Below are 24,681 nucleotides of genomic sequence, written 5' to 3' on the forward strand. Positions count from 1 at the left end.
CATCTATAATTTTGATAGGTTCCAAATCCATTATGTGTAAATAAAGATATAAAAAATATTTAAAACAAAACAAACTTTGGTATCTTAGGGAAGAGTCTTGCCTGGGTCTCTCCTCCCCAGATGTTAAAGTGTACTCTGTAAATGCACATCAGGATTAGAGGTAGGGACAGGTATGGAAATACATAGCATGAGTTCCTTTCCTTATCCTGCCAAGTCTTAAATCTGCCAGTTACCTCCCAATACTAGTCTGAGATGAACAGACAGTACCTTAATGGTTCTTACTCAAAAAATTCCAGAAATACAAATTAAAAAAAAAAAAAAAAAAAGCATGGAAACATAGTAGCAAGCCGATTCCATTCCAAAGGACTTAGTAATCAGTTAGTGATGGAGAGAAGTGTTAGTTTTTAGAAATAACAATGTAATCAATGTTTTCAAGAACCATAGTAAGTTATTAAACATGAATGATGAGCTTCTTCAGAATGCAAGAAGGAAACATTAAGTTGTGGAGATTTATTGAAAGGCTGTCCATGGTCTCACACACAGCTAAATTTTCATCTCAGTTAAGAACTTAGCTCGCAACTCTTAAGCTTTTCTATTTTACTCACTGCTTCAACTTCCATGGTCTCTCTTCCCAGTAAACGTTTTCTTTCAAATCCCACCTGACCCCGCATACTTTACACCTCATGGCATTTGTACACACCATAAAGTCTCATGGATTCTGGGGTCCTGCCCTTTCCTTCTCTTCTACCCCACTATACACCGCTCCTGAATTCAACATCTCCAAGAAAGATTTGTTCACTATTTCAACTATAATTACTATCTGGTACAAAAGTTTTTGTTCGGTCAAGCTCATGCCCAAACTCAATACCTATAAAGAAAAAGAGTATCTTTCTCTAGTTAATTAGATTCATATTAATTAAATAGTTACAAAAAGGCCCAATGAGAACGAAGTGGAATGAAAATATGGGCAGCCTATTAGATAGTAAGGGGAGGCAACTACTACATGTTTGGAGGGAAGCTTTAAATCCTTTCAGAGTTTAAAAGATGGATCCTGAAAAACAGCTTCAAATGGCCCTATCTTCTCATTTCAGTCACTTTCACTCACAGAAAGCTTCCTATGTCTGTTCTAATGTTGAAGAACTGAAACATACCAGATATAAGTAGCACTAGCATCAACTGGCTATTCTTAGCTCTCTGTGGGGTAACCCTCTGAGCTCTGCCTGTTGTCTGAAGGTCTTTTCTGTGTTGGCTGCTGACATAGCAGTGAGTCTTCCATAGAGCATCTGACCAAGGTGAGCCTCTAAGCAAGCTGGTCACCAATTTTTGTAGAATGACTTCAATTTTGTTTAAATAGCCTAATTCCTCTGCTTCTAAAATAAAATACCTGCTGGCCAACCTATGATGAGTTTTCTTCTGACAACAAATAGGGTAGGATTTAACTGGTATTTCAAGTTCATCTCAGAAGAAATTGGCTGGAATATAAATCTCTAGTGTAGAAAAAGTGTAGCAAAGGCATGCCTTTGTATGCAGCATCTCCTCAAGAATTTTCCATTCAGGGTATACGACACATATATTATTAAAGAAATGTTAAATAAATATTAAAGAAAAATGTAACAGCAATCTTTAGATCACATAGTCTTCCCTTGAAGTAATGAAGTGATAGAGGCTAAAACGTTCCTGCATATGTTCTTGGTGAAAGAGAATTGCATTAGCCATTTTCAGGTGAAAACTGGAGTCCAGTGTTTATGTTATAACGTAATTATGTAGAATTATGAATTTTTTAGAGCCAGAAGAAATCTCAGAACACATATAGTCCAGTATTTTCCACTTTATTTTCCAATAGAACAAACGGCTAATTAGATTATTTGATTTTTCACAAAAAGTCATGGGGTCAAATATGTTTAGAAACATTGCATATTTTCTCCCCTTTTCTCTACTTAGAATTGTCCATTAACTCTCGCTTCATCTAGCAAATTCCTATCCATATACTAAAATTTAATAGAGCCCATCAGCTCTGCCAAGCACCCCTTTCATTCAACCAATGAAGGTAGTCACTCCATTTTCCTTGCTTCTAGAATACTGCTTATTTTTCTATTATAGCATGTATGCTATTATTGTAGCATCTGTTAACAAAACAATCTTCAATGTAATAACTAGGTTATTCATTTTGTTAGCTAATTCATCATAAATATGCATCTTTGATAAAAAAGATGGGAGGATCCATAAATGTGATGAGTTAATAAATACCTCCTAGAAATGCACCTGTTGAGCATTATCACTTTTAGTAGAGACAAAACACATTCACCTTTATCATAAAAAAATCACTGAGTTTCTATAAGGCATATTAACAATGTATAACATGTTTAATTAACACAGTTTGAGGACTGAACTTTGAAAGAATAAGATCTCACATAAGCTGTTGAATAACATTCAGGCAGTAGCTGCTTTTGCAGTTATAATGGACTGACAACACGATTAAGCTATTAGGAGGAGAACTATAAGTTTTACAGCACAACTCTGCCTCTTCCTCTCTGGTACCTTAAATGCAAATGGCACAGCCTTATGTCTGGTAGGAGGTCTGCATACTGTCAGCTCTGGACCTAGGTCAGCCATGAGGCCATCTGTCTTTAGAAGGTAACTCACTCTCACTGCCTTTTTCTCTTCTTGCTTAAATTATTGAAGCAACTACACTGACCAGATGTGCATTTAATGAGTCTATACTTATAAAGATCCTCAGAGACCCAGATAAAAAGAAATATCAATATAGTTTTCAAAGCCCATTGGAGTAGTGATGTCCTCAAAAATCATGAAAACAGATACTTCCTAAGGAAGAAAAGATCACGGTAATCTAAATTATTGGAAAAGTCAAAAAGTTAAATGAGAAGTTTAAATTTAATTCAAAGGATATATATTCCTTTGTCCCTGAGGAAGCTTCTTATTAAAATGCTGCTATGTAAGCAATGAACCAGTACCCATTATAATTCCTTTCAGAGTTTGCCCTACACACTTTTCATTTCCAAAACTGCCAAGGAACTGACACCTTCCAGAGTGGAGGATGTTTATAAATGAAGTCTGCAGTATATTACACTGAGTGTTGCAACAGAAAGAAGGAAGGAGCAACACAGAAATCAAGGGAACGCCGATCAAGAGAAGATAATGGTCTCAGAGTCATTCACATGATCTATGAGGTAGGGGGGAATTGTGGATGATAAAAAACAAAACAAAACAAAAACAACCTGAATATAAGGAAAGAGACAAGCAGGAGAATGACAGTGAAATCAGCATTTTGACAAAGTTGGATTGGAAAAGGAAAATAAACTAACAAAAATGCTACATCCTGATGTAAATTTTGTCTTTCTTGACTCGCTTATGTCTTAGGTCCTGAACATCTTGAAGTTTACATTTGAAATAGCACAGGAAAAGGTAGGAAATTTTAAAATAGTGAAAGCAACAGTACAGAGTTAAGAAATAGACTCAAGGTATTTATAAGGGGTGTGGGAATGAGTAATTCCCAATATATAGCTCCTACTTAATACCACATTTGTTTATGCAAAAACTTTAATCATTAAATTGTGTTTTTTTCCCTGGAATTAATTCATATGATAAAGCATATTTAAAAAGAAACAGTACAATATCTTGATGTCAAAGTCATTCACTTCTTAGAATGTAAAAAGTGTTCTTCAGAAGAGAAAAAAAATATGTTTTCTTGAACTTAGAAGTATTTTATCATTGATTTTAACATGAATGTGGTTACTTTTAAATTGAAAGTGGGGTGTAGTAAAAAAGGTTCACAGTTTGCCTCTAACATTGTGCTAAGGACTAAGTCTGAAATTAATGATTTTATTTAGCACAGCTACATTGCTCTTAAAAATATTTTTGAATCAAATATATATATGTGTGTGTGTGTGTGTGTGTGTGTGTGTGTGTATGTGTATATATACATATATTCAAATAAATAGATTATTTTTGAATATATATAATATATATTGTATTATATATATTACATATATAGAGTATATATGTATATATATATTTACATATATATTATATATATATATTAGAGACAATCAGATTTTTTTTTTGCCCTCACCCCCCCACCCTAGAGAGAGAGGGTGGGGGGGTGAGTGCAAAAAAATGCATATAAGTGGACTTTTGGTCGTTGCTCAAGCAGTAGTTTGCCATAATCAAAAGTGTCTGGAGGCTGATGGTAACCACTTTGAGCACCTCTTGTAGTTGCAGAAGTCAAATGTGACTTGTATTCATCTTTTGTTAATGGTATATACTGAGTATTACAATTTTAATACAGTTTTCCTTTCTTAAAATGTATATACATTTTTTTGGCACCCTCATACAGAGGATTATATCTTAGCTCTCTTTCTTACTAATTATGTGAACTCAGGTAAATTGTTTAAGTCTCTAAGCAAGAACTTCCTCAAATATAAAATAGGAATAATAAGAATGATAATGATAATATAATAATAATAACCTACCCCATAAGATTGTTCTGAAGACTAAATAGGAGAATACATGAAAAGTGCTTAAAATGGTGCCTGGTTCCAAGTAGTACTTAATAAACATTAGCTATAATTATTTAAATATATGGGAATTTTAATGTTCATTGGGCAAGAAAATTCTTTGCTCAGAAGTGAAGCAAGGAAACGAAGCACTTTTTTAGTTATCAGAAAAACCTCATAAAAGTGAGTTGGCTGATGTGGTGAAATAGTAATAGTGACGCCAAGCATTGTAGTAAGTACTCTACGTACACTATCTCATTTGAACACTCTATAAGGTAGAATTTACTATGCTAACCATTTGAGATTGAGAAACTAAAGTTCTATTAAGTTGACCAAAGCTATGGAAATAGAAAGCAGCAGGGCCTGACTAAATTTGAAGGTCTGACAGCATGAATATATAGCCAAATCACTAGGCTTCAAAGCCTTTTCCCACTCTGTACCCACTACATTCTCTTCCTCTCCAGTCTGGTAAGGACAGTAAATAAGTTCTTTCCTCATTTTATTGTGCATCACAGGGGAAAGGCTGTCTCACAAACTGTGGTTTAGGTAGGAAAATAAACTTGGATTCAGCAAATTAACTTTCAGCATAGCCTTCAATGACTAGGGTCTCAGACTATTAAATTTGGAATTTCAGAAACACGCCCTAGAGAAGAACAACAGCTGCTGCAGGATCCCAATTCACAAAGCAACAGCAGTTGCAGCATCTGGACCAACAGCTACCAAAGCTACATCAGTAAATAAGGTGAAAGTCCCCATGCGATTTGACCCTTCATAATCTTCTCCCCAAGCCTGCTATGGATAGCTCAAAGGTACCTACACAAGAAAGGCAAATGACATATATACTTTTTTTAATGTCTGTTCATGCTGGAGGCTGTGACCTTTGATCTCTATTGGTGGAATGGATGCTAACATTGACAGCTGGAAGTAAATGGAGATTTTAATTGAAACACACACAACTACCTACAATTGGGGGGCAAACCAGAGAGTCTTTCTAAATTATCTAACGAGCACCCAGCATGGCTTAGCTGTCTACAAGTAATCCTCCATTAGCCTGGGCTTGTTTTGCAAACAAATACTTGAAAATAAAACCTTTCAGCTCTTGTACATTTGGCACTATCTCTCAATACCAGCTCAATTAGCTAATGTGAAATAAAAAGTGTAACTTAAGATGTTGTTTACTTTTGTTTCCAGGGAAAAGTGGGAAAGAAAACAATATTGCAACATAAAAACTGTAGTTCTTTTAAAAATAAATAACAATGATTACTCAAAATGATGTAATGTACAATTATTGATAAATGTGGATTAGTCACATGTTAAAGTATTTTTCAAGTTGTATCTTTCTCTTTATCCTTAATACTTTTAAAAATATGCTTTACTTCCTCAGACCCTTTTATGCCAGTGAAAGAAATTACAAATGCCCCTCAAATGACTATGGTTCAACTTATAATTTTTCAATTTTACAATTGTGTGAAAGCAACACACATCCATTAGAAACCGTACTTTGAATAGTGATCTTTTCCTGGGTTAGCGATAAGGGGTATGATACTCTCTTGTGATGCTGGGCAGCAGTCATGAGCTACATCTCCCAGTCAGCCACGTAAACAACAATGTATCCATTGTGTTAGATGATTTTGCCCAACAGTAGGCCAATTCAAGTGTTCTGATCACATTTAAGGTAGGCTAAGCTAAGCTATGATGTTCGACAGGTTATGTATAGTAAATGCATTTTTCATCTAGGATATTTTCAACTTATGATGGGTGTATCAGGACATAACCTCATTGTCAGTCAAGGAGCATCTGTAATAGTACCTTATCACCTAGGAAAAAGGTAGGTCTTTTTCATTTAAGTTGAAATGCTGGCTATCAAGCAATACTGATTATTCCATGTGCTGATGTTTGTTTAGATGACAAGAAAATGTTTGTGATGTAAAAATGTAATTAGACATCATTTCTAAAGTTAATTATCCTTTCTAAAGGTTATCAATGCTTTATATCTTTCATTGTATTACTTATTTTAAGGAAACTGTGCATGTAAATTTCAGATATTTGACAACAATGATATATTTCTTGATTGCTCTTCAAATATATAAAAAAGAGGTTTTAAAATGAAGCTAATGGATGATGAGAGTGGAGAACGAAGTCACACTTAGAGTTTTCCATCAGCAAGAAGACAAACAACTGACCTTTCTGCTTTGTTATCAAGGTAGCTTTTATTAAACTCCCACAAAATCGTATTGTTATGTTATTAAGCAAAATTCTCACAAGGAAGAAAAACATATTGTTGATTTTTGTAAAAAAAAAAAAAAAATCTATTCCTCAATTTTGCCTACAGCTGATGAAATAGAACAGAGCAGAACTGGATTTATCCAATAAAGGGCCCATAATTTAAAAATTTAGATTACTGCACTCCCTAAATTGAATTCTGGCATTTTCTGTGTAGACTGTGTAGTGAAGGAACAGCATTACTCATTGGCAAGAAATTCTTTTAGGTGTTCAGGCAATGCCTAGGTGATGTTTAATCTAAGGAATCTTAACGTCTTGGCCTCCTGAAGAACTTGGCACAAATAGACTGGGTTCAATATTAACCACAGTTAGTGAACCTGAGGATAAAGAAATACCATGAACCCTCCAGCATTGCATCTTTCATTCATCAATGGCAGCAAGCCAAGAGTACACTATGCCATGTGTATCACTCCATATCTAATAACTTGAAGCAATGCAATGTTAGCTGCCCTTACGGATTACATAGTTTAAATGAGGATTTAAGGTTGCTAAAAAGCAACGATGAAAAATCAATAGCTACTTAATAAACACTGTGTAAATAAAGGTAAGATAAGTAAATAAGCATATCTTTACATAACAGAGACTTTTTTAGAGCTCCAAAAGCTCTGGGATTTTCAACGACTGGAAGATTTTGAGTGTAGAAAGATGTTTGCATTCATCCATCCCCAATGATCTATATACTGAGTCAGTTGTGTACTAAATAGTTACTGAGAAAATTAATTGCATGAAGTGAACCATTATCCTCAGTTATGTATCCACCACTGTTGTTGATATCAAATAGAATATCAAATACAAATTTGCGTTCAAAATTAAAATGTGACACCATCACGAGAAGATTTTAGTAAGACAGCTAATTTCATAAGTTGAGGTATGGGTATGTGGCAGGGCCTTTTTCAGAGGTATCAACTCATTGCTCATTTTTATAATTGGATGAACTATTTAACAATTTTGGGGACTATAACAATAATACATATTTACTGTAGGGAGGAACCTAACAAATAGAATAGCATAACAAAAGTCTATACCTAAACCTACTATTCCCTACAAATCACTGTTGAAACTTGGTTGCATGTGCAAAAAAGTAGGAACATTGTTGCATTCCTTAATGTAAAGATTTTTCGCACATAGACTCTACATGAATCACAGTCACAGATGCCTGGAAGTTTGTTGTTTATTTATAAATATTACTATACAGACACACACACTAAAGGAAATAAGGAATCAACTGAATGCATTTTGTTCTCTAATCCACATTCCTCCTGTCAGCAATCAAAGGGAAAAGTTCCCACACATAAACTTTGTTAATTGTTGTTCAACAGGGATGTTAACTTTTGTCTACGCAACTTAGGAATCAACAGTCAGTTCAGTTAGTTAAATGAAAATAAACAGGAACACCCATTGATTTTGAGAGACTGATTTTTCTACTTTTTAAACATACTCAAGGACCTTAATGATGGATCCACTTGTCTTTTATTCAAGCATCCCATGTCCCACAAACAGAATTGTCTCTGTATCCCTCTCGATTCCCCAACTCCATTCTTTCCCTCACATGTCCACATCGTCCCTAACTAATGTCCAAATCCTTCCTAATTTTCAAGACAGTTTTTATTCTGTCTTTTCACAAAGCCATTTGTGGTCCTCTCATCATGAAAAGCTTTCATTCTCTACTAGTATTTTATCTTTATTTTCAGTCATGGCACCAATTCGTATTGAAGTTATTTATGCTTTTCCTTAAAAGGCTTGGTGGGACAGTCAGCGCTTCTGGACAAGAACGTAAGCACGAGGAGGAGGATTACAAGCATGAAGAGCAGGGTAGAACCAAAATACATGAAATACTCACTTTTTGCCAGACTCTTGCTAAGCTCTTTGTGTATATTTTCAAAACTAAAATTATACATTCATTTTGAAAAGAGAAAACATAGACACCAAAGAGTTCAAGAAACGTCCTGTGTCACTTTAATAAAATGAAAATCTTATATTTGAAACCTAGTCTGCTGACCGTAAGGACTCTGCTGTTTACACGGCTTTTCTCCCCCCACCCCTTTTTTTAATAGAAATTGACACAATGTCAGGAACAAAGTAGACCCTCCCTCAACAATGGGGAATGAGTGAGTGAATGAAGAAAAGAACGTAGAAACTGCCATAGGCACCTAGAATCTAACGAAAAAAATACCCTCCTGATTTAGAAATACAAAAAAATGAATAATCTTAAACATTAAGAAAAAGTGCACCTATATATTTCGGGACTGTTTTAAGCAATGTAAAAATGTATCACAATAATATTCATTAACATTGGCTTCCAACTTTTTCAGTTTCAGAATATAATCCAGAGCTCTGTGCACTAGAAACAAGATAAACCTTGACACTGACACAAGCCTGTGCCCAATTACTAATCTTCTATTTGTGGGAGGACTTGGAACATATCAGGACTAACAATATCCTTAGAAACTACTTTCCTTAGTAAAACATTTTGGGGTACTGGGAAGAGAGAGAGGAGAATAAGTCTTGAGCTAATGATAACTGGACTAAGTCAGTAGACCTTTACTCCTATTCAAAAAATACATTATTTTTGTGTGTGTAGTATTTTTCCCTAAATATCTATTCTCCTTAAATCATTACTTCACAGGAGGATTCATTTTGAGTACTTTCTTGACCTATTCTTTAATATAAATCATAATTTATTACATCATGGAAATCTTCAGAACTGTGTTGCTGTAATTCTGAAGGGCTTTTCTTGCATTCTAAATGAAGATCGTTAGTACAATTATGGTAAAAGTTTCCCAAGTTTGTATTGTCAAAATGTTATGAAGCATGGAGGAGATGGTATCCACAGAAAATAGAAAATCCTCCCCTCCTTGAATGGACATTGTTCCATTTTTCATTTTACATTTATAAACTATTGGAATAGGAATTAAGAGTTAAAACTTGTTTTATTTTTAGAAGTTATTTAAATAAACTTACATGAGAAACTGTATATTGATTATTGTTATTTTTACCTCACTGTCCTCAGAGATCAAGTTTTTAGTTCCCTAATGCATAAATTTAAAGTAACTTTAAATGCTTTCACACTTTAAAGTTAAACTATTCAAGTTTTCTTCAAAAAGCATATGTTACTTTGTATTAAGAAAAATGCAATTAAAAAATGTTAGTTGGCTTCAAAAATGTCACCCAAGCCAAAAAAAAAAAAAAAAAAAGGCAAAAAGCAAGGAGAAATTAAAAATGTATTTTCTAGATTGTGAAAAATAAATACCTGTTAGATCCAATAAACTAGAAAATAAAAGAAGAAGAAAAATTTTGTGGTTCACAAATATAAATTTTTTTTGTATGGTTCACAAATATAAAAAATTCAAATAAAACGTCATTTTGATTTGCAAACAATCAAATGAGTTATGGATCTTCAGTGTAATTTACTGTCAAAATCAGAAGGAAAAAAGACTTGTGTAATTTATAAAAAGCATTGTTTGATGGTCAATAGGTGCTTGAATTCCACCTTACACAGTAGGGAACTTTAATTGGCAGACCATAAATTGACCTTAGCATGATAAAGCAAAGATTTAAAAGTCTCTGTCATCTTTCTGTGCCTCAGTTCTGTGTCCTGATAACTGGTCCCTTAGCTCCATTTAACCAGTGGTACTCAAAGTATATCCTAAAGTGCAACCCAGATAACCACCTGCTTCAGAAACGTTGAATGCTTAAGCAAAATGAAGATTTTGTAGTCCTGTATGGACCAAAGAATCAAATTCTCCCATGTTTGAATCCAGGGATCTGTGTGTTAACTGGTTCTCTAGGTGACTCATGTGCATCTTAATCACTCCTCATTCGCGTGCGAGAGAGATATAGAGAACCCACTCATCCTGCTTTGTCACGTAAGGGCTTCTACTTGCACTCTAAATAAAGACCATCACTCTTTTGTGAATTTTAAATTTGTTCCATTAAATCTACTGAAATAAATGCTGCTGAAATCAAATATGACTCCCAGGTTTATTAACCCTAAGAGTTAATAGATAACTAGAATTCAAGGCTTCCTATTTTCTTCTGTCATATTTATTATACAATATTAAGAAATTCATCTCTCCGGTCTCTGCCGTTGGGTCTGTGCAGGTCGGTGCCATAGTAAGACAACACTGCCACATTATTAAATATGTTCCATATTAAGTAAGGTATAGGAAGATAACGAAAAAAATAGGTGACCTAACCCCTATAGTTAATGAGCTTAGATAGCAACAAATCTGTTGTACACAATAGATCATACTTTTTTTTAAAGAATACTATTAAAAGAACACTCAATAAGTGAAAATGATAAGGTGTCAACTACATAAGCATTGAGGAGGAGTAGATAGGAGGGCTGAAAGAACTAAAACCTATAATGACCACAGCACTATTCTTCTAAAAGAGGAAATATATGCAAAGAATTTTCAGAAGTAAAAAATATGTGAATGAGAACAATTTCTTCCAATATGGAAAGTACTGGGAGGCCCAAATTCCTGTCATCTTACTTCAAAGTTTGCTTTTCATTTTCAAATTGTTTGGATTCATTTAAACCACTACGTAGGGAGGAAACAGTGTGAAGATCATATACTACTATATATAGTCATCCCAAGAATAATATTTGTTCATTTAATAGTATAACAAACCTTTTGAAAACATAATAAACAGAAAATTATGACATTTATTATGATTATTTTTTTAATCCCTCTGAGTCCTGTGAACCATGCAGGCTTATTAGTTGGTCACTGAGTCTACCTCCACATTGGGTTCGGGATTTTCTTCCTGTCTGATGGAGTACTTAGAAGCATGTGGAATTAATTGCTTAGGCAAGCCGTCTCTTCTTTTGGATTTGCTAAAATGCCAGACTCCAAGAAAACAAGTCAGTTTTGTTATTGAACCAAAAGTCACTGGGTGACTCCTGAGTGATACAGAAATGTTATTTATAATGCATTTATAATATACATTTACAGTTTCTCCTGAATCTTGCCAAAGTTTGTGTTTGAATAGTCTGCTTGTCTTCATGTCCATATATCTTCTAAATAAGAGTTTAACATTTTGAATCACATTTAACAGGGAGATATAAAGATAAAGCCTCATGTTAACAGGCCTGTTCATATTAATATACTAGACGTGTCATTTCTGGCAAAACAATAATAAAATTTTGGATGGAAACAGATTCTAAGCAGCCTTGATTTGAGTTAAAAGCCTTATAAGTTGTGTTCATCTTTGCAATTTGAAAATGGAGTCCTCTGTATAATTTGCTATTGTTGAATAAACAAGACGTAAGGGTGGCCATCCCCTTTGACATTGTTCTGTATCTAGAATGAATTCACAATCTGTAAGTCTTCAATCCAGTATATGCTCAAATCAATTCACCTTTTTTGTAAAAAATAATCTGTTTATTACAGAAATTTAGAAACCATACAAAAATCAGAATATTATAATAAACCCTCATGGAATTATCAACCAGCTTCGACCATGACATCTTTCTGACCACCTTGTTCCTTCTATCTGCCCACATCAGGGAGTTCATCAGGACAGGGAATGTCACTTCAGATAAAGAATCACCTGAATCATTTTCTTTTCAATCTTAGAAAAACATGCAAATGTGTTCTTTTATGCTTTTACCATGTTTTTTTTGTTTGGAAAAGAAATCTTATATTGTCACAGCAGAGGAGGAAAACACAGATTTTATTCCAATTTCTTATCAAGAAGGCAGGTGAAGAATCTCTTGACACAAAAGCTCAGAGAGTGAGTTACCTACACTGTTTCCCACTGCACATCACACCAAACTAGAGATAATGGGTTCTCGTATATTACCTTGACCAGTCTACACTGAGCTACTGTGTTCTCAGGTCTGAAGACAAAAAGGTTTCCACTGATCTCTAATTTACACCATTATATATTTTTAAATTTTTCATTAAAATAAGAAAATAAGTTTTCTCTATTGAGTGGCAGATCAATTTAACTGGAATAAATTTCTTCTGTAATTTACCCATATGCACTCAAAGGATTAGTAAGCCACTGTCAGAGAACAGATACTTGTCTGCTCATTAACATTCATGACCAAGAACCCTTCTGGTAGGGCTGGTTTCAGCTTCTGATAGAGCAATACTTAAAAGAAATTGGCTTGTCTGTGAACAGCTGCTCAGCAAAGCCACTATGCAAAGGAACTGGTGATAATAAGATGATAATAGTACAACTACACTAGGAGCATAATGTGTTTTAGGTTACTTTGAGGTATGTGGTGAGGGTCCAAGAATGAGAAAAAGATCGGTAGTCCATCACAGAGGGCATGAAGCTGCTGATCAGCAATGCACTTCCGGAGGTTTGAAAGATCTGTCCAAAGGAAAGGAGGAAGAAAGGAAAGAAGGGAGGGAGGGAGGAAGGAAGGAAGGAAGGAAGGAAGGAAAGAAGGAAGGAAGGAAGGAAGGAAGGAAGGAAGGAAGGAAGGAAGGAAGGAAGGAAGGAAGGAAGGAAAATGTCCTTATACATAAACCTGGGTTCTTCTTAGAATGCATTTAAAGGACACCCTACCATGGACCATATATTCCAACACAAACCTGTTCACTAGTTTAGCCAAAGCCAGATCCCTGGCTACCTGATTCTTATTTTTGGAAGGTCTGTCCTTTGGGAGAATTGGCACATTACTTTCCCATGGCAGTAAGAATGTTTCTCTAATTTCTAAAGCACGAGTCAGCACATTCTGATTTCCAGAGAAGTGTCCTTCAGATGAAATACATGTCACTGAGGTAGGGGCCTACCAAACTTAAAGGAGGCATTCACCTAATTACTTTCTATAATGATTAACATTATAACCCTTATGAATTACAATTAAGTTGTTTTCTGTTCAGTGATGAAATGGAAATAACATATACTTATTCTTGAATAATATCATGGAAGAGTGTGTGTGTGTGTGTGTGTGTGTGTGTGTTTATATGTGTATTTGTGTGGGTGTATTTATTAGTGTACCAGGATATGGGTGGTAGTAATAAAACAGGCGTGTCTGCCTGTTTTATTTAGAAAATACTTATGGATCTTGAGTTCCTAGAGAATACCAAAAACAAACAAACAAGCTTATATGGAACATAAAACATTGTTTGGGAAATAGTAAGAGAGTATCAGTTGAGGACTATGGTAGATTAGGATATAGAAATATTCACTCCCTCTCCCATTTCAACCTCTATGGGAGTTATACCCTTCTCTGTCCCAGTGGTACTGGTAACGACCATGATTTTGCTATGGCCAGTGGAACCTGAGAAGACTGTGTGCCAAGTCTCACTTAGGCTTTAAGAAGCATCATGCCCCCACAGATGCATATGTACCTTAGTCTCCAAAATGCACAATGAGAAGACAATGCCCAAGACAAAGTACTGCTTCCAAAGAATAAGAAACCTCGAGAGCAGAACAGTTCAAATTCATACTTTAGAACCAAGCCTAATTGAACACATCCTGAAACAACCAAACTCTAGCCAATCCAAAGATGCATTAAGGAAAATGAATGATTCTTGCTTATGCCCTGAATTTCTGTGGTTGTTTATTATAAAACAATGGTATATTGATATAACTCCAAAAAAGTATCTAAAGGATATTTACATAATAGGTGCATGCTAAATGTCAATAAAGTGATATTGTTTGGAAAAAATCAATAATAAATATGTTTACAACAAGTCCCAAGGACTTTGTAAACATGCATACAAAACATCGGGTATCCTTAGTCTCCTCCTGCCACTCCTTTAATTATCACAACCTTAGCTCATCCTTTAAGGTTCCTGTTTGCTCCCTCTTCCAAAAGTCTTCTCTGGTGCATGGAAATAATACACTTGACTTCCTCCTTTCTTTTTCTCTGGCTTCTACTTTATGATATAGTCAATTCTACCTTCTTTAATGTTAGTTTAATACTATGTCTCTCCATCCAGGTAAATTCTTGACAGACTGTGATCATATTTTTTGACATTAGTCATTTTTTTTAATCTACTATACATTTGGTTAAGTACCTTCTATATGGTAGGTTCTGAATAACTGTTTTGAATTGAAATCACTCACACACACACACACACACACACACACACACACACATTACCCATGTGACAGGAAATATGGAAGATTCTACCACCATATGGAAAACTACTTAGGTTTTTTTGGTTTTCAAGTAAGTGTATTCTCCGAGAAAATTAGACCATATTTTAAAGATATCATTACATTATTGTCATCTCTACAGTATATAGATGAGAAATGGTATTTTAAAAGAAAACACAAGCAGATTTGCAGTGTAAAAATATTATGCTGCTGTGTATAAATTATTTCTGTATTCAGTAAAATGAGAATTCTGAGGGTGTTACTGTAGAATAAGTTCTTCAGAAAGATGGAAATTACTGCACAACTTTTTTTTTTTTTTTTTTTTTGCTTTTAAAAATGTACTTGCTGCCAAAATCTCTGGACAAATGTATATCATTAAAATACATAAATAAAAACCAGGAAGGAGAGAAAAATAATAAGACCAAGAAAAACATACTAAACAAATATCCTCATATTGAGTTTCAAATGTGAATAAATTTCAGGTCAAATAAATTTGAAGCAAAAAATAACTAAACTAAAATTGTCCTGTCTCTGAATAATCTATATTGCATACACGCTCTACACCTTTCTGGAGAATAGGGTGCCGCTGCCTACATCAAGATAGAGACTACTAGGCTTTGTGAAGTAAGGAGAATAAACAATATGTCTTCATTGACCCAATAGCATTTTTGCACAAAACCACTCATTTCCCTTTAATTTCGGGACAACTTCCTATTGAATACTATTCCACCATTGCCAAAAATGTGGCTAAATCATTTACCCACCAATATCACTACTGTCTTGTTAAAAAAACAGTATCAATAATTTTTAGCCAGTGTTCACTCAAAGCAAATAAAAGCTTAGATAGAATTTCAACCAAATATTGACTTCCTATCACATTACTATTTATAAGTCTGATGTAAGTCAAGAGTATTAGGTTACAGTCTTGGTTTCATCGTTTTGGTGAAAACTTGGCAAGTCGTTCACCCTCTCTAAGCTTCAGGTTCCTTGGGGGCTGGGCTACATTTAGGTGGGTAATTTTCTGTTCTTTTTTGAGGATTAAAAAAAAAATCTTCCAATTTCGTCTGAAAGACATTTCCACCTCGTCCCCACAATAACGGGCAGGGCAGGCAGTGGGAGAAAGAGGAATAGATGCTGCTTACTGTGATATCTCAGCACATTTGGGGATGGAAAGGCACTCAGCGATGATGGGTAGTGGTGGCTATGAGCAGGGATTCAGGAGTGCTCAGCCTGGGACAGAATGCTGCCACTGCCACGATCTGTGTGACTCTGCACTGCAGTTCATCCCTGCTAACTAGGTTAAAGTCTGTAAAGGGTCAGGTATAGGCCAAGTGTTATCTATTATTACTGCTACTATTATCGGAATGTGGGATCATTCTCCATGTTTCTTGGATCCTCACAAATGAGCCACTGAAGTGCATGACAGCCATGGGGATTTATACACAAATGCCAACTGCACAGGTCGGACAGTCATGAAACACAAAAAAAGCTAGAAAAATAAGTGGGTGCACAAAGAGGCCCATCCCTTTTTCTGTATTTTGATATGATTGGTTTGTTTGTTTTGTGCATTTCTGGCTGTCTGGGTGCTTGGAAGAGGTGAGAAAGGTAAGAAGTCAGGGAGGAATGTTATGATCATTATGCCAGGCACACCTGGCTGGGTGTTTATCCAGGCTGTAACCCCTGGGCTGTGACAGAAAACCTGGGCTTGGCTACCGAGAAAATTGAAAGCAGCCCTGTGGAATTCTGAGTTCATCTTTGCAGTGGTCAGGCCTGGCTAACAGGGTGAGGGGCTTGCAAGTTTGTGTACTGCAAACCAGAGGTCGAGACAGGGCCAGAGGAAGGAGAAAAAACAAACAAAACTCTTATAGAGAACATAGAGAAGGACCAGTGTCAATAAATAAACCTTTATTTTATATACATTCATCCTAACATTTCAATTCTATGTTTAAAAAGAAAGAAAAGAAAAAAGCTGGTCAGTTATAAGTAAATTCTCTACCACAGAATGAAAAGTTATGCAATTGATATGATATACTGTTTTCAATTCATTGTATCACAGATACAAATTTTTTCTTTTTCTTTTCTGTTTTTGTTTTTTTCAGTTTAACGCCTCTCAACTACGTATTTTAGGCTAACGGCTGTATGGCCCAAATCTTGGCCATCTAGGAAAGTTGGGAAGAATTCATACTAAGTCAGGTTTAGCTTCCAGTCACCCAATGAATATTTATAATTTGATATACTGTTGTCTGCTAAATATTACCAAAGATAATAATAGAAACTGAGAAAGAATACAACAATAAATAGAATATTATGTTACTTTAAATGTTTTGGAATTTCAAATTTTAAAAGTCACCTCTGTCACAAAATGAAAAGTTAAATTGAATCAAAACATTTCCAGTATAATAAGGAAAGTAACAACCATAGACTAAGTATTAACAGTTATTGAATCTGGCCTCTGAATATAGTTTGGATGGAATCACATACATATATCAGATACAATTTAAATCATTGCTATACTTAATGAAAATAGGAAGGAAAGTGGCCACCTTCTCATATAATATATTCACTATTCATATAATAAAGGACATATAGCCAACAAAGACATACACGATCCAGATGACAAATCAAGATCTCTAAGAAAGTGTACTAGATGAAGAAACGCAAAATGGACATTTTGGATCATGAGACCATAGCAATAATACAAAATGACTTACAGAATAGAAATGACTTACATGACTATCTTCTTATCCCTAGAAGGTGATACTGCTAAGTCACCTTCCAGCAAAATAAAATTCAAAGCCCTTCAGAGCACCATTGGTTTTATCTGGGTAAATACCCTGTTTGCCCTAAAATAAGACCTAGCCGGACAATCAGCTCTAATGTGTCTTTTGGAGCAAAAATTAATATAAGACCTGTACATTTATATTATAATAAAATAAGACCGAGTCTTATATTAATTTTTGCTCCAAAAGACGCATTAGAGCTGATTGTCCGGCTAGGTCTTATTTTAGGGCAAACACGGTAGGACTCAGAGGGTAACATTCCACAACTGATCCTATACAGTTCTTCTGATCTCACACCAACTGATACTCATCAATAAGTGCCATGAGGAAGTGTTAAAAAACAAACAAAAAAAAGCCAAGGGGAAAATGATAATCTACCTATATCATTACACCAGTGTTCCTGAAAGGTGACTTAGCAAGATCACCTACTAGGGATAAGAAGAGAAGACATACAATTGCATGACTGACCTTCATGAAATTGCCTAAAGAAAGGGCAGAAATTATAATGGTGGCTTTTTAATTTACATATTTTTATAATTATTTTTTTTTTGAAGACTGAGCTCTTCAGAAGCTGCGTTTACTAGCATCACATTTAGATTAAAAAAAAAAAAAAGTCTGGTTGAAAGCTTTCTTGAAAAAAAAGTCTTAATTTCTCATCCATCCCAACCTAATGCAACTGCAATGAAATGCACTGTTACAAAGAATTCATCACCCTCTATGTCAGATCTAATCTTAGCAAAAATCAATGTCCTGTCAAACCGATTGACATAATACCCCTAAGTACATTAGCATGATTTAAAACACACCTGTAAAAAGAGAGAGAGGGAGAGAGCGAGGGAGGGAGGGAAGGAGGGAGCTAGAGAGGGAGACAGAGAGATTTCTTTAGTAGGATAAATGAGACCTGGGATTAAGAAATGTAAATCCAAAGATATTAATAACAATTGATATGAGAATACAAGAAGCATCTGGCTCAGTCTTGTTGAATAATTTTACTCATTTAAAAAAAAATCAACCCCCATAAAGCTACCTTGCATCTAATATTTTTATTAAAATACATATATATTATGTACTGTGAATACAGCCCTGGAATTATCTCAGCCTGATTTTGGAGCACAGGTTTATAAAAGCACTAGAGTTGTTTTCCTAAGACCTCGGCAGAAGTCAGCATCAGCAGATCCCTCTACCTGCTTCTGATAACAAACGAGACGGTGTCTCAATTGGCCTCAATTTGAAGTGATACATTACAGTTCCTCAAACACAGAGCCCCTTCAGGGGCTTCTGAATGTCACTGGATTTGTAATCTGTCAATCCACGGCATTCCCAAGTGTTCCCTAGTTGCATTCAAGGGAAAAACATTCCAAGTTTCAGTTCTAAATAAGGAATTATTTTCATATACATTCACATATAAAGTTGAACACAGAGTGAGAGGCAGAGGAAGAATGTGAAGCTGTTGAAACATTCTTGCAGAAAATGTAAGTTCCATTCACTTACATGGAAAATGTCCCATCATCTTGGGTACTGAAAACACCACCAGGTGGACCTACCTTTTAGAACTTGGGAGACTGTTTTGAAAGAAATTGGTGTTGTTATACTAGTTTAAAGAAGCGATGGAGCAGAACATTTTACTTACTACAGAGGAAAAACAAGAAAAACTTTGGCAAGCCTTTTCTATACTGGCTCTGTTGTGCATTGACTGGAGAGGGCGAAGAAAATGAATGGCACTTCTGTTGCCTCAGGGCAACTTAATATGACCAAAGGGGTACAAGGAAGGTTCACTGCAATTTGCAAGTCTGACTCTTTACAATGAGTCATAGTAAGGTGCATTCATTTCTTAGTGTGCTAAAAACTACACACCACTTAAGAATATTAACTTTATCCTTATTAACTCAGTTTATAAAAATCAGATTGCTTTTAAACAGTTTTCTGAGGCTCTGATGAGACAATTCAATGCTGAAATCCTAGTAATAATTACTTTCAATCTTTGCACTTTCTAATACAAAAGGTTTATTTAACAAAGAGAATATAGAAATGAAGTCAATTGTGTATAATCAGGAAATCAATAGAGGGTTTAAACCTTATGCAGAAAGCACTGCAACTGCAATGTAAAACATTATGAGAAGGGCAAACTCTAAAATAAAGGAAACCATGTCATTGGTGCTTAAAACATGTCTGTCTTCTTAAAAGTGTTGTTATATTTCAAATTATTTTAAATGACATTTAATTATTTTAAAGAAAATCCCCAGATGAAAACTCAAGACAAGCTATGGTATGACAAAACCTGAATTAGAATCACTTTAATAATGAAACATTGATCTGAATCTTTCAGAATAAATCTCACAGGCAAACCACAAATGCAAAACAGCTCTTTGTTAACTCAAGCTTTTCCAAGTTATCACTATCAAAATTGTCAAGAAAGCTCATGCTTTAAAAAAGAAAAAGCAAACAAATATATATATACAAATGTTTAAGAGAAAAAGAAAAGCAACCAATTAAAAAAATAATGTTTTTCAAATAAGAAGAAGATTCTCATAGTAAAGCACATCTAGAACAAAGGGAAGTGGAAACTCTTCCACTCTTACCGTCAAATTTCTTGTGTCTGGACACGAACGTGGTGCGCACAAAATGACTCGTCTCTTCCACAAGGTTTTCAAACTCGAGTTTGCTTTGCTGGCTTAATTTGTCTTCCATTTCTGTGGTGCAGCATGTATATTCTTGAGGACAGATTCTTAAGTGTTCCCCTGAAATGAGAAGGTAAATGTCAGTATGAAATGATAAAGACTTCAGGAAATTTGCTTCCCTAACATCTCCCTCAAATCATGGGGTACTTGTTCTACCAACTCCTCTAGCCATTCCCACAAACTTTATCTGCCCCTCAGTGTACTTAGTATTTCAAACATCCTGGACTCAATGCTAAACCTAAGGCTATGGTCTGAATGCTTGCGTCCCCCTGCCCATAATACATATGTGGAAATCCTAATCCCCAAGGTGATAGTATTAGGAGCTGGAACCTTTGCGAGATGGCTAGGTCATGAATGTGATTAGTTCCTTATAAAAGAGATGCCCAGAGAGCTAATTCATCCCTTCCACCTTGTAAGGAAACAGTGAATAGATGGCATTTGTGAATCAGGCACTGAATCTGCCAGTGCCATGACCCTGGGCTTGCCAGTCTTCAGAACTGTGAGAATAAATGTGTGTTGCTTATAAGCCAGTTTAGGTATTTCTGTTAAAGCAGCACAAACAGTTAAGACATCTGATATTTATTAATAGCTCCTGTCCCTGTCATGTAAATGGAGGTATATTAAAGACCTCAGAAGATCACGGCAATTTTCTGCTTTTATTTGAAATGTACCACATAACACCAGGTGACAAGAGATGCAATACGATTATAAGTGTGCTTGTCTTTGAAAACCTCAAGTAAGGCAAAAGACATTCCATCCCATCACCACAGTCTTAGACAACAAGGGCAAGAAAAGATAGGAATCATTCCTTGTGTGCTCTTTCTGCCTGTGCATCTGACAGAATGTATTAGCTTTTCTCTGGTTGAAAGTGAGCATGTTTTTAATGGCAGATCTCACGTCCACACATTCCCTCAGCTGACACTTCTTGTCAGAGAGAAAATGTTTGCTTGCAAGAAGGAAGGCACTGATGGATTTAATTAATGCTTATGTTACATGGAAATATAAAATATAAGGTAATGAAAGTCTGGTATTTAATTCAACAGATTTATCTGGATATACATGTATCAGGGCACTTGTCTTGACTGTATTGTTTTCTTCAGTGCTATTTGCAAAGAGAAGCCAAACCTTTCCTTCATGAAATTAAAATGGTCTGTCATTGCATAAAATGTGAATTTCCAATTGATACAGTTCCATTAGTGTCAAAAATGTTTAGCAGAGCCTGTGGAGGGAAGAGAGAAAATCCTCCCAACATCTTGCTAAGTAAAACCAACAAATTGCCCCTGTGATCAGTCATTGTAAGTCATTGAAAACTAAATGTACTTTATGTGGTGATTAAAATTCATTTATAATATTAACAGTACTTATATAAAATTATGTCTTGTGACCCTGTGTGACACATAGGGTGTCTCATGATTCCTCACATAGTTTGATGCTTTAGTGCCTACTTAAAAAAAAAAAAAAAAAGACTTAAAAAAAAATAAAAATGACCACAGTATGTATTGATGTTAGATCTTACATAATTCCTGGAAGGGAAGGAAACTATAAAGTACCATATGTATATTTTTTTTTACAAGGCAATGAAAATACATTGTACTTAATAATGATAAACATCAAATTCAAGGTAACAGTTCCCTCCTTGGAGGAATTAGGATTTGAGAACAATAAATTATCTGCAATTTTTTATTTTTTAAGTTGTTTGATGGATATATAGTGAATATTATACTATTATCTTTACTTTTTTCTGTACATTTAAAAATTTTGTAATAAAAACTTAGAAATACGCCATTAAAATGTAGTAGCCACTACAGTCGTGCTAGAGAGGAAAGCAGGGGTCAGATATTAGAAAAGAAAAACAAGCTGCCCTTGACATTCATCCAGCCTGGCACTCACTGCTAGGTCATGATAGTCTATTACAACTATACAAGCTCACAGAATACCCACCTGAGACAAGTTACTCGGAGACCGTGATAAAATGCAACAAAACTAGGCCACTTCAAAATTCTGTCTAAGCACTGACAAAAACAGGGTCACTATGCCATCCAAAAAGTACCAAGCACTTCCAGTCTTGGGCAAAATAAGTGGCTGATATTTCTTTATCATTTACAGATTAAGCTTCATACTAGTCTCCCTCCTTGTTGGTCAGATTTATTGAGATACCTTAGTTTAGAATAACCTCAGTTTTCTGATAGCATGCAATGTAGTCTGCAGGCCCGCTCCCTTGAACCCTCCCCCAAATCACCCAACCAAGACGCTAATACTATAATAGATGCTTCTGAGGTCCCTTATTGAGAAACTCCATGGCTTTCTGTGGTGTGTTCTCACTTGTTGCAGAAAGTAATAACTCAGTTTGTTCAACTACAGCTGTGTTCCTGATTGGTTCTGATTTGAAGGTACTTATTTACAAAAAGGGGGAGGGACAGAACAAAGTAAATTTTGAAATTTGTTCCCCAAGTGATTCTGATACTCAGCTCCCATTGAGAAGCATAGTCCTGGCGATTAAGACACTAGGAAAGAATAAGTATGGCTTTAACAACAGCAAAAGGTTCATGAATCACCAATTTTCTTTTTATAAAATATCAAGTCTAACCAATAATGACAAAACTCATTCCAGATTGAATGGCTATTTAGTATTAACAACTTTGCAGAATGTTTCTTTTCCTGACCTGTTATAAACTTCTTTTTTAATCCCCCTATTTTATTCCTTATTTCCTTCTGCTCCATTTCCTACTCTGTTACGCACAAATGAAATACCTATTTTTCAAGATTAGTACATAAGGGCTGCATTCTACTTTTGAGTCATTAGAATATTAGAATTGAGTTTACAAGAAAATGCATGGGAATTTTGGGGAGAAAAAAACAAAAACCTACTGACCAAAAGAAAATAAACATTTTCTGACCAAAAGGACACAATTGTATTTGGAATATTTGTGGAAGAAACCCCATGGGACTACCTTTGTGAAATTAGACTGGACTGAAGACATTATAATCTCTAATCACTCCAAGAAAATCAGTATTTTATATCAAGTAATAAGTAAAAACAGAAAGATAGATACTTCTTAGTGAGACAATTTTAAGCTAAAATTATTTTGTCGTGTGTGTGTGTGGGAGGGTCATGGAGGTATATGTAAAAAGTTGCCTTATTAATTGAAAGTAATTGGGGAGTTTTATAGAATTGGGAGTATCCTCAACAAGGTAATTCCTTTCTTCTCCTTTATATGGCTCCTTGGCAGAGAAAAAACTGGACACATGGAGAGACATGGATTGACAAACATGGAGAGAGTCAGTGAAGAGATGGGGAGATTATCTGAATACTGGAGAATACTGCTGTAGGAAGAGTAAGTCTTTCATGCAACGTGTTTTTGAGTGCCTTGAGAGAGACCATGCCACTGTCCCCAAGCATACAGGGTCAGGGCACATCAAAAGTGTGGTTGAATTTAGGCTGAGCTTTGCTTTCTTTCTAATGTGTTACTAGATAAGAAGGTTGTAGAATTGAACTATTGAAATACAGTCCCTCTTTCCCCTTAATCTGAGGCCCCTGATATTTACCAAAACAACCTGATGTCTTTGAATGGTCAAAAAGACTAGGACAACTAGGCAATTTGTTGTGCATTTTTAACCCTAGAACAGGAGTTTGCAAACCATGGCCTCTGCTTTAAATCTGGCCTACCACCTGTTTTTGTAGGACCTATGAGCAAATGGTTGTGGTGGGGGGGATCAAAAGAATGATATTTTGTGCTATGTAAAAGTTTTATAAAATTCAAATTTAATTGTCCATAAATAAAGTTTTATTGGAAAAGAGTCCCACTCATCATTCATTAATGTATTGTCTACGACTACTTTAGTGTGACAACAATAGCAGAGCAGTTTGACAGAGACCATGTAAGTCTTGTTACACCTGAACTATTCACATTCCGAAATCATATTCATACATGCCAGCCACTCTGCTATGTAAAGCATGAGCTCTAACCCTTCCTGTTACAATTTCTCCATACAGCAAAAATATGAAACTTCTCTCAGCTTAAATATTTCCTGACACAGGCATTTGATGTAAAATTGTATTTTTCCAGAGATAACTTATGAAAAAGCAAATGTTGTCCTTTAAGAGTCTCCCACCCACATCCCTTTCTCAAATTCCCTTAGGTTATTTATATTATATAATTAAATACAACATTGCTCAATTAGAGCACCCTGAGATACTTCCAAGATCACTAATAATAAAGATACTAAATAGCTCATTCCAGAAGTTCAGAAAGAGACAGCATAAATGCAAAAAATGTGGGACTGAAACGATAATAATTGTACCTTTACTCATCAAACATTTTGTGATAACCTCCTGTGTGCAAATCAGGATGACAGGTT

The 24,681-nt window shown here is 35.2% G+C and overlaps 1 protein-coding gene across 1 annotated transcript in view; it reads right to left on the minus strand.

Annotated features, from left to right (window-relative positions):
- GPC6 (glypican 6) overlaps window positions 1–24,681 on the minus strand; it is a 1,038,077-nt gene that overhangs the window by 757,341 nt on the left and 256,055 nt on the right. Inside the window, exon 2 of the mRNA XM_019737186.3 lies at window positions 20,224–20,382. Coding sequence (XP_019592745.1) covers window positions 20,224–20,382 — 159 coding nt within the window. The remainder of the gene's footprint in view (window positions 1–20,223; window positions 20,383–24,681) is intronic.

Source organism: Rhinolophus sinicus, chromosome 16 (assembly GCF_057876585.1).
Source record: "Rhinolophus sinicus isolate RSI-liver-muscle chromosome 16, RSI-T2T, whole genome shotgun sequence".
Taxonomy (NCBI): Eukaryota; Metazoa; Chordata; class Mammalia; order Chiroptera; family Rhinolophidae; genus Rhinolophus; species Rhinolophus sinicus.